The 14,334-nt window shown below is 58.3% G+C and overlaps 1 protein-coding gene across 1 annotated transcript in view; it reads right to left on the bottom strand.

Moving 5' to 3' along the window:
- Positions 1 to 70: 70 nt before the first annotated feature.
- The window catches only part of IP6K3 (inositol hexakisphosphate kinase 3), a 24,491-nt gene continuing 10,227 nt past the window's right edge, over positions 71 to 14,334 (bottom strand). The window contains exons 3-6 of the mRNA XM_006144213.3: positions 6,679 to 6,892; positions 5,368 to 5,543; positions 4,071 to 4,246; positions 71 to 1,156 (exon numbers count right to left, since the gene is read on the bottom strand). Of these exons, the coding sequence (XP_006144275.1) occupies positions 689 to 1,156; positions 4,071 to 4,246; positions 5,368 to 5,543; positions 6,679 to 6,892 (1,034 nt within the window). The 3' untranslated portion in view covers positions 71 to 688. The remainder of the gene's footprint in view (positions 1,157 to 4,070; positions 4,247 to 5,367; positions 5,544 to 6,678; positions 6,893 to 14,334) is intronic.

Below are 14,334 nucleotides of genomic sequence, written 5' to 3'. Positions count from 1 at the left end.
CCCCCGGTGCCCCCCCCCCCCGCCCTCCCCCAACTGGAAGCTGCATTTCCTGGCCAGAGTCATTTCGCGGACGGCATCATCAGTCCCATGGGCTCTCAGCAATCTGTAAGGCCCTCCCTCTCCACGAGCAACAGTGGAGAACCTTCTAGAAGAAGCTGGGTACGAAGCAGGTGAGATGGGCAGATCCGTGCCAGTTCACCCTGCCCCACCAAAACCTCCTCTCCGTGAGGTAAGAGGCGTGCGTTAGCTATGTCTGCCCTTGGAGCGGGCAGCCACACGGGAAAGGTCATGAACTCATAAACTCACTCTCCGAGGCTTCTCGGCTTGCAGGGCCTGTTGCACGATAGTAGGAAGCCATTTTTAGATGCAGCTGCTCCGGAGTCTCCCTGCGATGCCGGCTTCCTCCTCCAGCTGCACCCCTCCCGTGCACTCCAGAACGCTTCCACTGTCCATCCCGCAGTGACAGCATGAGCGGAAGATGCCAGGGCGTGTGGAATCACTTCCAGAATTACCTGATTTGTTTGAACAGCTGTTTATAGAGTCTGTCACAGAGAGATGGCTTTTGAAGGAAGATGAGATTCTTCTGTTCATATCTACGAGGTATTTCGTTTATTTAGACTGCCTTAGCTACCAGTAGGTCCCTTTTTGAAATATTTAGTCCCCAAAATCTAGATGGGCTCAAGAAGTTTTATTGCCCCTCTTGAATATCCTGAAGGATCCCAATAAGGTTTTCCAGGCCAAAAATATAGCCAGGATCTGGTCCGTCGTAGGTGGTGTGCTCGTTCCAGGAGCCCTTGTACGTGGTGTGAGCGAAGTCGATCATCCGGATGTCGACTTTGGCAAGACCCCTGGCAGAGCTGTCCTGGGCCGTCTTTGGAGCTTCCTGGGCACGCAGGCCGTCTGGGGTTCTCTCCTGCAGGTCCTGCCCGTCGTAGATGATGAGGAGAGAGCTGGAGTAGAAGCGGTAGGAACTCTGGCTCTTAATGACTGAGAGGAGGGCCCGGAGCTGGTGCAGGATGGGCTCCAGGAGCTCTGTCCGGAGGCGGGTCCCGTCGTGCAGGAACTGGTAGAGCGTTTGTCTGAACCCCTCCACCGAGAGCTTTCTTCCATAGTACTTGTCTTTGCAGAGAAAGTGCTTCTTGTCAGTCTGATAAACCTTACATTAAAAAGAAGAGAGAGAGAATGTGAAGAATGGCAAACTTTAAAAAAAATGGTCTCTCCCGCGGTTGCAGTGAGGTTGCAGCTAACACGATATATGAACGAGCTTCTAGGAGATGCGGGACAAGCATGGCTGGAGAGTAGAGGCGATCCTCCATCAAGCACCAGTCGAGTTTACATTTTAAAATACTTTCTGTGGGGGAACCAGCAGTTAGTGTAATGGCTATGTCACTGGATTCCCACGTAGTTGACCGCAGTTCGAATCCCGGACCCGGTGGCTTAAAACTCACGCCGGGCGCGTGTGCGTGCGTGCCCAAGATCCCGAGAAGAGAATGGAGGAGAAGGGATTGCGGCGTGGCCATCCCCCTTGGGGGGTGATTTCTCGCTTTCTGTCTCTATGTCTCTCTCTGTCTGGTGAGCGCACGTGTCCTATAGCGAGAAAACCTCTAAAAAAAAAAAAAAAGAAAGAAAGAAAGAAAGAAAGAAAATACTTTCCATGCATGTCTTTGATAGTCATCTGAGGTCTAGGGATCCTTCACCCTATAGAGGTGACCCTCCGCCTATGAGGAAAACGTCTGGATCTCCTTTCTTGTGAATTTCCAACGTCAGCCTCCACATCGTGATTTAAGCCCTGGCTCCCAGCCCTCTTCAATTCAAATATTAGCAAACTCAAGCTAGAGAGCTTTAGTAGGAATCTGAAATCACAGCCAATGGCCTTGGGAAGCCAACTAGATTAAATTTTCCCCCACAAAGTTTATAAAGTCCTTTCTCTGCAGATTCTAAGGGAACAGTAATGACTCTCAAGGTGGAGTGGGATGGATTGTTGGAAGATAAATGGACAGGCTAGGTCAGGTGTGCACACAATTGTTAGGCAGCCCATGCAGCTGAGCGGAGCCCGGGTGGAGGAGGGAGGTTCGTAGCCACTCCAAGGGGCTGGTGGCTCCTCTCCTTGGCACCATCTCTCCTTCCCTCCCCTGTCATGTCTTGGCCACCAGAAGGGGACAGATGGAAGAGAGAACTGATGGGGGACAGTGGCAGTCACCTCCATTTTATTCAGATGCCACGCACAGCCATGGAGGCCGAACGGAGGCCAGGGGCTGGCACGGCTGGAGGGGGACTTGGCACACCTCTGCCTGGCACACCTGTTTTTTAGCCACTCCAAGGGGCTGGTGGCTCCTCTCCTTGGCACCATCTCTCCTTCCCTCCCCTGTCATGTCTTGGCCACCAGAAGGGGACAGATGGAAGAGAGAACTGATGGGGGACAGTGGCAGTCACCTCCATTTTATTCAGATGCCACGCACAGCCATGGAGGCCGAACGGAGGCCAGGGGCTGGCACGGCTGGAGGGGGACTTGGCACACCTCTGCCTGGCACACCTGGATGGGGTGCCTGAACCTGGCCAGGATAGAGTCAAAGGCCTTTCCTGCCTTCAGATGACATGATATGTCAGAGAACCAGGGATGAAAAGAATCAGAGAGCTTTGATAGACTCGGTGTCGCCTCTGCTGCAGTGGGGACCGGTTGCTAAATTAGCTGTCATAAATACATGGCGGGCGTCACTTTCTAAAGCAATCCGCTCAACTTCAGAAGGGTTGAGGTCCAGAGAGAGATTCCATTTACACCACAAATCATCACACGCCACCCTCTCGAGGACTGCATCCCAAGCCTTCCGAGGGACAGCTGCGCAACAAATTTATAGACTCCACTCCCAGCTTCCAGGGGTGGCAGTTTCAATTAAGGAAAGCGATAACGTTCACCGTCAAACCGGTGTCTGGCTTGGCTTCGAGTAGACAGACTGTGAGTGTGAGCGAGGGGAGAAAGTCGATCTCCTCCTGCAGCCCCTGGCGTAAGCCGCATCAGAATGGCACAGTGCAGAGTGGAGAATGGGCAGCGAGAACATGAGCCATTCCTTCGCCTGGGTTTAGCAGGGTCTGACCTTCCCACATGGTTAACCAGGACAGGTAGCAAAAGGAAGCAGAAAAGGTGGATTCAGAAGAGGGAAGGCTAGTAAGAGTTCAAAGAGCCCAGTGCTGCGCGGCGTCCGAGGATTCAGCGTTCTCGTTCAAGAGAGCGTGCGTCGGGAAGCCGCCGAGTGCTCCGAGAAGCTCTTCCTCTCAGTTCTTCCCCAGCCCCTGCTCACACACTGTCATCAAAGGTCTGCTCTCAACATGGGCTGGACCCACGTGGCCACTGTGGAAAGTTTCAGCTGCCAAAGACTGCAAGGCTGATTTTTAATGGTGGGGTTTTGACTCCACTCTCCTGGAGGGTGCTTTATTTCTTTTCTTTTCTTTTCTTTTTTTGAGAGGTTTTTGCTATAGGGCGTGTGCTCTTGCCAGAGGAACAGAAAGCAAGACATCACCCCACCCCACCCCCCCAGGGGGAATGGCCACGCTGCAATCCCTTCTCCTCCATTCTCCTCTTGGGATCTTGGGCACGCACGCACACACACCCTGTATGAGTTTAAGCCACTGGTCGGGGACTCAAACTGCGGTCAACTACATGGAAGTCCAGTGACATAGCCATTACGCCAACTGCTGGTCCTAAAAGGTGTTCTTAAAAAAAGGGAGGGTGGCAGGTGGCATAGTGGTTAAGGGCGCTGGATTCCCACATGGCTGACTGCAGTTTGAATCCTGGACCTGACAGCTTGCTTTCTCATTTTCCCTCTCTCTCTTTTTCTCTCACTCTGTCCCTCTCTGGTCAGATTAAAATGAATTAATAAATAAAAGTTAAATAAAATAACGCTTTAAAAAAGAAAACCACAGAGCATGTCATAGACTGGGATATGCATTTCCTTATTGAAAGAGTCTCCTCCTCCGTTGCTCTCCGGAAGTGGAGGACTCTGCAGGGGGTAGGGAGAGGAGCCACCCTTGCCCAGCAGTGGCCGTGCCGGGGTGCTGACCCTGCAGCGGCCTACCTGCATGCCGCAGATGCGCACGCCCAGGCAGGCCGAGGTGCTCTGTGCACACTTCCTCACGTGGCGGGCCTTCTTCTCCTCGGAAGCATCGTCCCCGTGCTGCCGGGTCCCCATCTTCAAGTCCAGGATGCAGGGATGCCTGTACTGTGACACGACATTTTCCAGCAACAGGAACTCTTAGTCCTAAGTTAAGGAAGGCTCCGAGGGCCTCAGGGCTTCGGCTGAGAGGGTCGGGAAGCTGCCTGGCCATTTCTTAGCTGGGCGTCATTTCTTCACTCCCACTCCCTTCCACGTAGCCCATCCTCGCTGTTAAGAATTCAAGGTATTCGCTTTGCAGGCTGCTTTAACAAGTCCATTTATTTAGGGGGAGTTTATGCGTATGTGAGCTTTTCTCCTTTTCCATTTTGCTCTGAGGTTGAAATTTACATGCAGGCGTGAAATCCCTGGCAGGGCATGCCCAATTTACATTTCACGGCAGAGAATCATAAGGCTAAAACCTCCAGTCACTGAATGGGCCAGCACCTTCTGGGAGAAGTGGGTTGATGTCAGCCTCGGAGATGAGTTGCAGGAATATTAATTCCGGCGGAGTAATTATCCTGCAAAAGCTTCTTAGGGATTAGGGTTGCAGATGTGTCTTAGTAAATACTGCGAATCCAGCCACCCATTTGCAGGCTGGGGCCCAGTGATGACGACGGGGCATTGCAGACCCCGGTTTGCTCCGTGAGAACGCGGCGGCTGTCGGGGAGGGGTCTGCCTCTGCTCAGAGCCCACACACAGGCACTTTCCTAAGGGAAGGCCCACGCTGCCTGCCTACCCCAGGAGCCCCAGGAGAACACGTCTGCAGGGGGAATTGGGAGGGATGAGGGGAGGCTGGGGCAGGGCGCCATCCGGCTCTCCGAGCCCCCCTCGCTGCACCCATCCGGCCTGGAATTAATCCTCCCTGTCTCCTCACAGAGATCCCCACCCATCGGATCTTGCGGCCCAGGTGGCAGAGACGTGGCCAGCGGCCCTCCCTGGAGCGTGGTGCCCCTACATTCCTCGTCTGGCTTCTCTTTTGGAGGGATCTGGTTTCTTCCGGGTCCCTGGTTTGAGGACTTGTGCCTTCACAAACTATCCCTCACGCCCGTTTCTCTCTCCCCGGCCTCCCTGTGTGTGCATCTCACCCTCCCGCCCCTGCCCCGAAAGTCTCTCTGACTCTCTGTCCCGCTCTCCTCCCGTCAGCCCCCCACCCTTCTGCCCTGTGCCCTCCTGCCCGGGGGTCGGAGTGCGGTGCGGTGGGGAGGGCGGGCAAGGATACGGTGCAGCTGGTTCTCGGGGTACTCCGAGCACAGGCGGCTCAGGTGGGCCTGGTGGCAGTGCAGGCCCCACGGGTTAAAGCTCCTCCTCTCCACCTGGTTCCCGTTAGCGTCTTCCAGCAGAGAGGAGACCGGGGCGCTGAGGTGGAACTCGGACCTGAGGAGCACCTTGGCTGCGCTGTGGGGAGGAAAGCAGTGGTCAGGGTGGCCGTGGGGGAGGGGCCTGTGACCCGGGGCTCGCTGGGACGGGCTGTGGCCAGAGCTGTCCTCACTGCTCTCCACCGTTCTCTTCCCGGCTGCCCAAGGTGTGGCGGCCCTGGAGCGCCCTCTCTGCCCACCTTGGGTCCCTGGCACCAGGTTGCGCCATGCAAAAGCCCTTTCCAAACCCCAGAATAAGTTCTTAGGGCATGCCACCCCCTCGGAGGGCGGTGCTGATTTAAACGCACATGGGAGCGATCGGGGTCATTTATGATCTTACTGTCGAGGGGACACAATATGGGGGCAGTGACCCCACGTGGATCACAGGCTCGGGGCTTAGGCTCTGGTCCTCTGGCCTGTCCCCGTCTCCCTGAGACCCCCACAGGGCCTCGCCCACCCTGGCCCTGCCAGCCTGGCTGCGTCTCGGCTTCCCCATCTGAGATGGAGATCAGGTGTCCACCCCTGACCCCGTGCCTGGATCCCAGTCAGACCCGCTGCTCGAGAGGGAGGGGAGGCATGCTCATTGTATGGCTCCTGCTTGTTTCTCATAAATGGCCTAAAAATCCCCAGGGACCCTTTCATCTGAGAAAGGTCACCTCCCTCGGCAGAGGTCTTGGCGACTTCTTCAAGGACCTCAGGCGTCCCGGCCTCCTGCGTCTCCGGGGACCCGCTGAGTCCTGTGTTGACCTCTCCCTGTCCCACCCCAGAGGCTAAGGAAAGGTGATTTCTGAGAGCAATTAGGCATGCTTTTCCTTTATATAAGCCATCGAGGGCTTCTGCGCTGCACACTCTCCCCGGCCCCAGAGACCATGGTCTCGGCAAAGCAGGTCTTTAATTAAACACATATGTGCCGAATACCCACTCTGTGTAGAACCCTGCCGGGCCTCACCTTCTGAGATAAAATGCATCGTAATCCCCCCTCTAGAAGGGACATAAAAGAAAATGCATGTTTCCTTTGGCTGCGTGGTTATTCTAGACAGATCTTCCTCTGAATTTCTCATTTTTCTTGGCGCCAGCCCTAACGGGGAGCGGGCGGCCTTGGGCCCCGGTGAGAGCGGCGCTGGCCCCGCTGAGGGACAAGCGGCCGGGCGTCTGTCGTCCGTGCAGCGCCTCACCTCTCCTGGAGCGAGTGTGCCAGGTGGGCACGCTGCCGCTCGGCCAGGGGGCAGGCCCCGCCGCTGCTGCCAGACGTCTGCTGCAGTGTCTGCCAGATCGCCACCGCCGCCGACTCCGCAGGGACCTTGAGGAGCCGCCGGTCCTCCTTCAGTGGGCTGGCAACCAGGCTGACCTGGCCTCTGCTGTCTTTCTGGAGGTGCACCGTGATGGTACCTGCAGGACACAGAGGGGGGCATGGAGCGTGGCTCTGGGTGGACGCGGCCGAGGGCTGTGGCGCTGGGACTGCCGCTGAATGTCGCTGGTCAGCCTCCCCCTTCCCTCCTCTTCTCCCTGAGGGGGACTGCGGGGACTGGCCTGCTTCCAGAAAGCGCCCAGAGCACGGGACCTGCAGAAGACAGCCATGGGCTGGCCTGGGCGCAGCTCTGCTTCCTCCGCTTCTAGGCCCGTCGTGTTCCCAGCGCAGCCAGCCCTGTGCATTTCATTCTCGCATCCAGTTCCGCTCTACCCGGTCCCCGCTCCCCGGTCACTCCACCACCAGCCCAGCTGTGCCTGTGCGGGGGCATCGGAGCTGGTCCTCTGCGAAGGGGCCTCCCTGACTCGGGGGGTGATAAGGGATATTGGGGCCTCGCCTGTCTCTCCACCTCACACTCAGCCTCCTCCATCATGCACGGTCTCCCCTCCGCTTATCTGTGTCTGGCCAGCTGCTTCCAGATGCCTTCTGGGACTCAGGGCTCTCCCTCGCCCGTCTCCTCCGCGTCCCTGCCTTTCACACTGGGGCTGGGCTGTTTCTATGCTCAGAGGTTTTGGCACAGGGCGGGTATCGGTGGGACCGTGGGTCTTTGCTGAGACGGGAGACTTGTGAGGGTTCCCGTTATGGAACCTCCTGCCCTCCACTTTGTAATCCAGGCAGGACCCCGCCAATGTGAAGGTGACAAGCACCAGAAACCCACTGAGCGCACATGCTGATGGCCGCTCTCCTCCGAGACGCTGGCCGGGCCAGTCAGGAGCTGTGGCGGGCACAGGAGTGGCTCTGCGGTCACCCTTTAGATCCTTGCTAAGACTATGGAGCCCAAGGCTCCGTGATGCTTGGCATCCAGCGCCCCGCTTCGCGAGGTACCTGGTAGGGCCCTGGGAGACGGCTTTGCGGCTGTTTTTCTTTTTAAAGTTTATGTCTCCCTTAAATGACAGAGACAGAGATGGGACCCCAGCAGGGGGCTGGCGCTGTACTCAGCCCCACCCGGGTCGTGGGCAAGCGTGTGCCTGGCACACTCGGGGACATCTCAGGACTCAAACCATCGCCCCGCAGAGCGTCAGGCTTGATGCCGCACCACCAACTGCCCCGCACAGGCGGGTCTGTGAGGACGGGATGTGGAAGACGCTTGTTGTCCTGTTCCCGCAGCTCTGCCTGAGTCCTCTCTGACCGCCCCTCCCCGACAAGTCCACTCTCTAGCCCTCTGCCCTTGTCGCGCCCGAGGGGCTGACCCTGAGCAGTGGCCCAGTGGCTTCCTGGCCTCTCGGTTCCCGGCGGGGGCACCGGCAGGAGCTAGGAGGAGGGAGGAGGAGGACTGGTGTGTCTGTTCCCTGGCCCCATCCCTGCCTCACTATGGGCTGCTGTGTCCTCTGTGGCCTCCACTCTTGCTGGGTCAGGGACCCCACTGCCTCACGTCAGCCCTTCGGGCCTGGGGTGGTGACAGCTTTTTAGTGTTGCGCGCCCCCAATCCCTGGTGGTTCTCTAAATCCTGCATGCACTTCCGCATATAGTCTCTTTAAAAAGTTCTCTTCAGGCTGGCCCTGGGCACTGGTAGTTAAGGGAGTTGGATCCCACATGGCCGACCACAGTTCAAATCCCACCCCTGGTGGTTTGAAAAACACGCTGGGTATATATATATATGCATGCTTGCCCAAATTCCAACAGGATGAAGAAAGGAGGAGGGGATTGTGGCATGGCCGTTCCCCATCGGAGGGTGCTCTCGCCCTCTCCCTCTTCCTCTGTCTCTGTGTCTCTGTAGTAAGTACATGTGCTCTCTAATAATTTTTTTAAAAAGTTCTTTTCATTTAAATCCCTTTGTACTGTTTGTTTTCTAGTGGGATCCCGACTGAGAGAGGGTGGGCTGCATGTCCGTTCCTCCTCCAAGGTTGGAATTCCCTCCCCAGCCACTTGGTCGCCTTCTCTGAGCAAGTGGTCACTCCCACTGAGCAGCCATTTCTCTGCTCGCCCCCGCCCGGCCCCGCTGGGCTGTCCACACAGACACCCGACCCGTTTTCAGGGCTGCACCTTAATTCTGCAAGGTGCCCTTCAGGGCCGTCCGTGCCCGGCTCAGCGGTCTCCCTGGGCTGGTCCTGTCATCTCGGATTCCCAGTGCCCTAATTTTGCAGCCTGAGAGTGACACCCAGTTCCTGCCAGCTCCTCAAAGTCTCCTCCTGTCCTCACCCCAGGTTCCTCTGTCTGTGAAGTGACCACGATGGGACGATGACACGGTACCTAGACCTGGCCTCCGTGCCGTCCGACACCAGCATTCATACCTGGGCCAGGCCCACCTGGCAGTTCTGTTTAGGAAAGCCAGGGACCACGGCAGGCTGGAAAAATGGCCCTTCCTGAGGGGGAGGGGGAAGCTGTCCTGGCGCTTTATCTGCTACCGTCTTTTTTTTTTTTTTTTTCTTTTTTAAGACAGAGATTTTTGTTATAGGGTGCATTGCTCACTGGAGAGACAGAGACAGAGAGACAGAAAGCGAGAAATCACTCCCCTGAGGGGGTTATGGCCACACTGCAATCCCTTCTCCTCCATTCTCCTCTCAGGATTTTGGGCATGCACACACACGTGCCCAGCATGAGTTTTAAACCACCGAGTCTGGGACTCGAACCGCTGTCAACTACATGGGAGTCCAGTGATGTAACCATTAAGCCATCCACTGGCCCCTTCATTTGCCACCTCTAAGTTACAACAGCCTGCAGGTGTTGGTGGTGGACCTCGAGCTCGGGAAGATCGAATACCCAGCCCTCCATCACGTGGTCGGCACAGAGGGCCAGAGCCCTGAGGAGGTGGCCCCGGACTCGGGCACAGATGAAGGGACAAGCGTTATGCAGAGCCGAGGGCTTATGGAGGGTCTGGTGCTGTCACACTCTGTTTGCGTCCCGCGCGTGCAGGGGGACTCCTGTGTGTCCCAGTCACACCTATTCTGGTCATTCTGTCCCGGGGGAACAGAAGTGATGATCCCCCACCTCAGGAGGGGTCGTCAGCACAGAGGGCCGGGCACCATAAGCTCTAGGACACGGGGTCTGTGGGTCTGGTCCTGTCCTTGTGGAAAAGGCATCGCTGTGCTTGCTGCTGGAGGAGGCCTGCCCTGGAGACACGCACCAGGCTCTCAGCCAGTCCCTCCGCAGGTGAAAAGGGGACAGTGCTGCCAGCCTCACTCACGTCCTTGCAGCCCCGGGAGGCCCGACCGCTGCCTGGGAAGGAGTGCCAGCCGCGGACAGGGCCCTTCAGGTCTTGTCAAGGTAAGCTATCACCAGCAGACCTCTGGCCTTTTCCACGGTGCGGCTAGAGTGGCAGGCCTGCTAGAGACCACGTCCTGCAGAGCCCTGGGCCCAGGAGGCCGCCTGCAGGGACGGGAAACGTGACCTTGACCTGCTTCTCCAGGTTCCAGCTCCCGTCTGAGCTCATCTGTCCCGAGCGTCTGAGTACATGGAGGAGAGCAGAGGTGCAAATAACCCAAGACCAATAAAATCTAAAAGTCATTTCTATTTCTCATAGTGTCAGAGCGACACTGCCAGGCTCCGCATCCCTGCCCTCCCGCTCTGTCTTCCTGCCAGCCTCTGACGGGCTCTGAGTCTTCTCTATCTCATCTGTCTCTCCCTGCCTCTCTCACGCACACCCCTGAGGCTCGGCTGGGCCTTCCCTCTGCCGCCTGGGACCCGCTGGGTGGGATCACGGCAGAGCGCCCCCTGCAGACCATCCCGGCCTGCCTGCCCTGGCAGAGCAGCAGGCCAGCGGCATCCGGGCTGTCTCCCTGGTACTCGGGGTGGTCTTTTTATGAAGGGCCTTGTTGACCCCAGCCTGGCCTCCAGCTTGCTCTGGGCATCCAGGGGATTGGACCTTGGAGGCCCAGGGCTCCCGGGCTCTGCTGCCACTGCCTGACCAGTGGGGTGCAAGCCCCTCCAGGGGCCCTCCCCTGCACCGCGACCCGAGACCAGGCCGGCTGGGCAGGAGAGTGCTTGCCGCACCACTGGCATGCCCGGGGCCTCTCAGCAATTTTTGTTTGGCCCAGCAGCTTGCAGAACCTCGGTGAATATTCCGTCACGTATTTATTTTTAAGCTTCTGAGAGCATTTACTCACAGCCGTCTGTAATACGAACCTGGCCCAACTGCTAACCTGCTGGACCTAAGGCTGTGTCCTCGTTTGCCCAGAGCCGTCAGGAGATGGGGGGGGCAGAGAGGAGTGCAGCCCCGTGGGGTGCAGCCCCACCATGCCGTCATGCCGGGGGCCAGCACAGGTCTGGGGCAAGTTCCTGGCACAGGGAGGCCCCCCACTGGAATGGCGTCCTGCCCACCGTCTCCCTGCCACCACCCTGGTGTGGGGGGTAGGATGGGGTGCTCTGTGGCCTGTGGTGGCCACGTCTGAAATGGGCCCTTCCTCTGGAGAAAAAGGGAGGGCCCAGTGGGAGCCTGTGGGCATTCGAGTCCCCAACCTGAGCCAGTAGCTGAGTGGCCCTCGGCAAGTCACATCCCCCCGACACTGATGGCTGTCCATCCTTTCAGGAGTGGTGTAGCTGGGCGGAGTGGGCCCGTGTGGCCGAGAGCCCACACTCGGGAGCTAGACCTTGGGGCTTCGAGTCCTGGCTCTGCCTCTCGCCGGCTGTGTGGCCTCAGGCAAGCCGGTGTGCCCCGGTACTCCCGTCCATGGCAGGGATGATGAAGGTACCTACTCGGGCCCAGGGCATGGCGGTTAAGGTGGCTGGATCCCACACACCCAACCGTGCCGGTCCAGTCCCGGACCAAGCAGCTTGAAAAACATGCCAGCAGGTGTATGCGACATGTACCCCAAATCCTAAGAGGAGGGAGAAATTGAGAAGGGATTGCGGCAGGATACCCCACTGGGGCTTGCTCCTGCGATCCCCACCCATTGTCGCTCTCTGGCGAGCACACGTGCCCTCTGGTACAACAGTTAACCAGGAAGGTGCCTACTCAGAGGGCTATGAGGCTGGGAGTCAGTGCACGGAACCGCTGGCAGCCGTGTCGCCAGGCCCAGACGGGCGGCCGTGCAGCCTGCGAGCCCTTCCTGGGGCCCTTCCCATGACAGCATGACGTGGGTCCCTGTCCTGCTGCCTCTGCCCCAGGCGTGTGGGACGTGAGCATCCCAGCTGGGTTTTCCTAGGCCTCCTACGTGTGCATTTCCTTACTTGGGGCGTGGACAGAGGCCCTGTGTATATTGCGTTCTGGTCGCTGAGTGAATCAGTGTTTCTGCTTCATCATAACCTCATGTTGTCCCAGCCATGGTGGTGCCTGTCACTAAGACACGGTGCTCGGCAGGCTGGGCCCACATGGGAGGCTGATTCAGCTCCTGGCCTGACACAAGGGCCCAGCGCAGCAGTGCGCACTGTAATCCCAGTGACCGGAGGCCGAGGTAGGAGGGCGCTCACTCGAGTTGTCTGGGCAACTTAGCGAGGCCCTGTCTGAAAGGGCTGGCATGGGGACGGCGTGGGATGCACACCTGTCATCCTGGCTGGGGGCTGAGACAGGAGGGGCGTGACATAGCAAGACCCTATCTTAAAAAACAAAACGAAACAGCTGAAGTTTGGGCGTCCCCCCAGCCCATAGGCGGCAAAGGTGGTCAGTTGCGGGGTGTCATTCAAAGGCATCGTGAGGCCTCATGGGCCAAGCCTGTCCCCACTTATTTGGAAGCACTCCTCTGTAGAGCCCGGGGCAGATGCCGAAGCACCACCCGTGGCTGCTGAACACTTAGACGTGACGCTGGCTCAATGTACTGAGCGAGCCAGGCCTCTGGGGTGGTGTGAGGGTGGGCCCGGTCTGAAGGATCGCAGGGCAGAGGGGAGGTCTGGGCAGTAGACCAGGGCCTGAGGGCAGCCCAGAGGGTGCCCGCCCCCGCCCAGGGCACGGCCGTGTGTGAGGAGGCAGGGCAGGGAACCAGGATGGGGTCTCCCGGAGACCAGACCGGCCTCGCTCTCTGTCCTGTGTTCCCTGCGGCTGCCCCGGCAGTCCGTCTCAGCTCCAGAGCTGTGTCAAACAAGCGCGAAATGCTGTTGGCAGGAGGCCGCCCCACACGAGGTCCTGCCACCCCTTCGCCTGGTTGAATTCGGCTGCGAGAGGACAGACATTAATTCCAGTGGGTGCCCTGACAAGAAGGGCAGTGACCATGACCAGCCAGGCAACACCAGGCTGTGGCCCCACATCACATACTGAGACCCCAGGGGAGGTTGGGCCCGGGAGGGGAGCCTGCATGGGTGGCCATGGGCTGCCTCCCCTGTGTGCCCGTGTGAGGCTGATCAGCCTTGTCGCAGACCCGCAGGAGGTCCTGCAGGCCACGCAGAAGCCCGGGCATGTGTGAAACTGCGTTTGGAAGCAGTGCCCAGGGCTCGAGACCCTGGTCACCCCCAGTCACCAGTGATCCTCAGTCTGAGCCAGGCTAAATCCAAGTTGCTGTACCCCGACCCCAGGATCCTGGGGATTCTGACCCCCCAAGTCTGGAACGGGGCCTGGGAACCTGCAGATACACACATGGTCCTGGTAAGGTTGGTTGAGTCCCGGGTCACACCAAGGCAGATGGCCACCTCCTCCCTGGTTTGTTTCGGTTTTGGTTTTTTTTTTTTTTTTTCCTGGTATGACAGAGTGTATGTATGCACGAGAGAGACCAGTCTTCCACAGGGTCCAGTCACACCACAATCCCCTTCCTCTGGTTCTCCGGCCCATCAGATCTTGGGCGCTTGTGTGCATGCCTGGCATATTTCAGGCTGACCGGGCCAGAGATTTGAACCAGGGCCTCCACGTGGAATCTGGCTTCTCGTTAGCAGTGTGTTACTGCTGCACCACGGAGGTAGCCCCGCCGATATCTGGGTCATTGAGATGCAGGTGAGTGTCTGACTGATGTATTAGGATATTGTCACCTTTGCCACAGAAACTGCAACAGCACAGGCAGCAGCTTGCAGCCACGAAATCTGAAAGCCTTTTAAGGAGGTCTTTCCACAGAGCTCTGGTCCCCTAGCTAGGCTAGCCGCCTGGCACAGTCACACCCTGACCCAGGAGCCTCGTTTGCCAAAGCCTGGGTGTGGACAAAATAGCCTACCCCAGGGATGCAGCCCCAGAAACTGCTTTCCCAAATCCGGAACCCACGCTCCCTGAGAAGCTCCCCCAGCTACACCCGCACGGCAGGCCACACTCCCGGCTTTGCCCCTTGCTGAAGGAGCGCGGCAGTTCTAGTTCCCTGAGTGAGCCGTGTCCCAGGTCCTCTGTGCCCTGTCCCAGGCTGAGCTCCTGCCACACCTGGGCCTCCACCCGCCCTGTTTACGGTCACCATCACACAGCCAGCCTAGAGACCCAGAGGCGCACACCGGAGTGCCCCCTTGGGTCTCAGCTCACTCCATGTCCAACTCCTCGAAGCCTGGAGGCTTGGGCCGACGTGGAGGGAGGCCAAACGGCACC

This window comes from Tupaia chinensis, unplaced genomic scaffold (genome assembly GCF_000334495.1).
Source record: "Tupaia chinensis unplaced genomic scaffold, TupChi_1.0 Scaffold000116_1, whole genome shotgun sequence".
Classification (NCBI taxonomy): Eukaryota; Metazoa; Chordata; class Mammalia; order Scandentia; family Tupaiidae; genus Tupaia; species Tupaia belangeri.
This window is presented reverse-complemented; position numbering and strand designations above follow the sequence as displayed.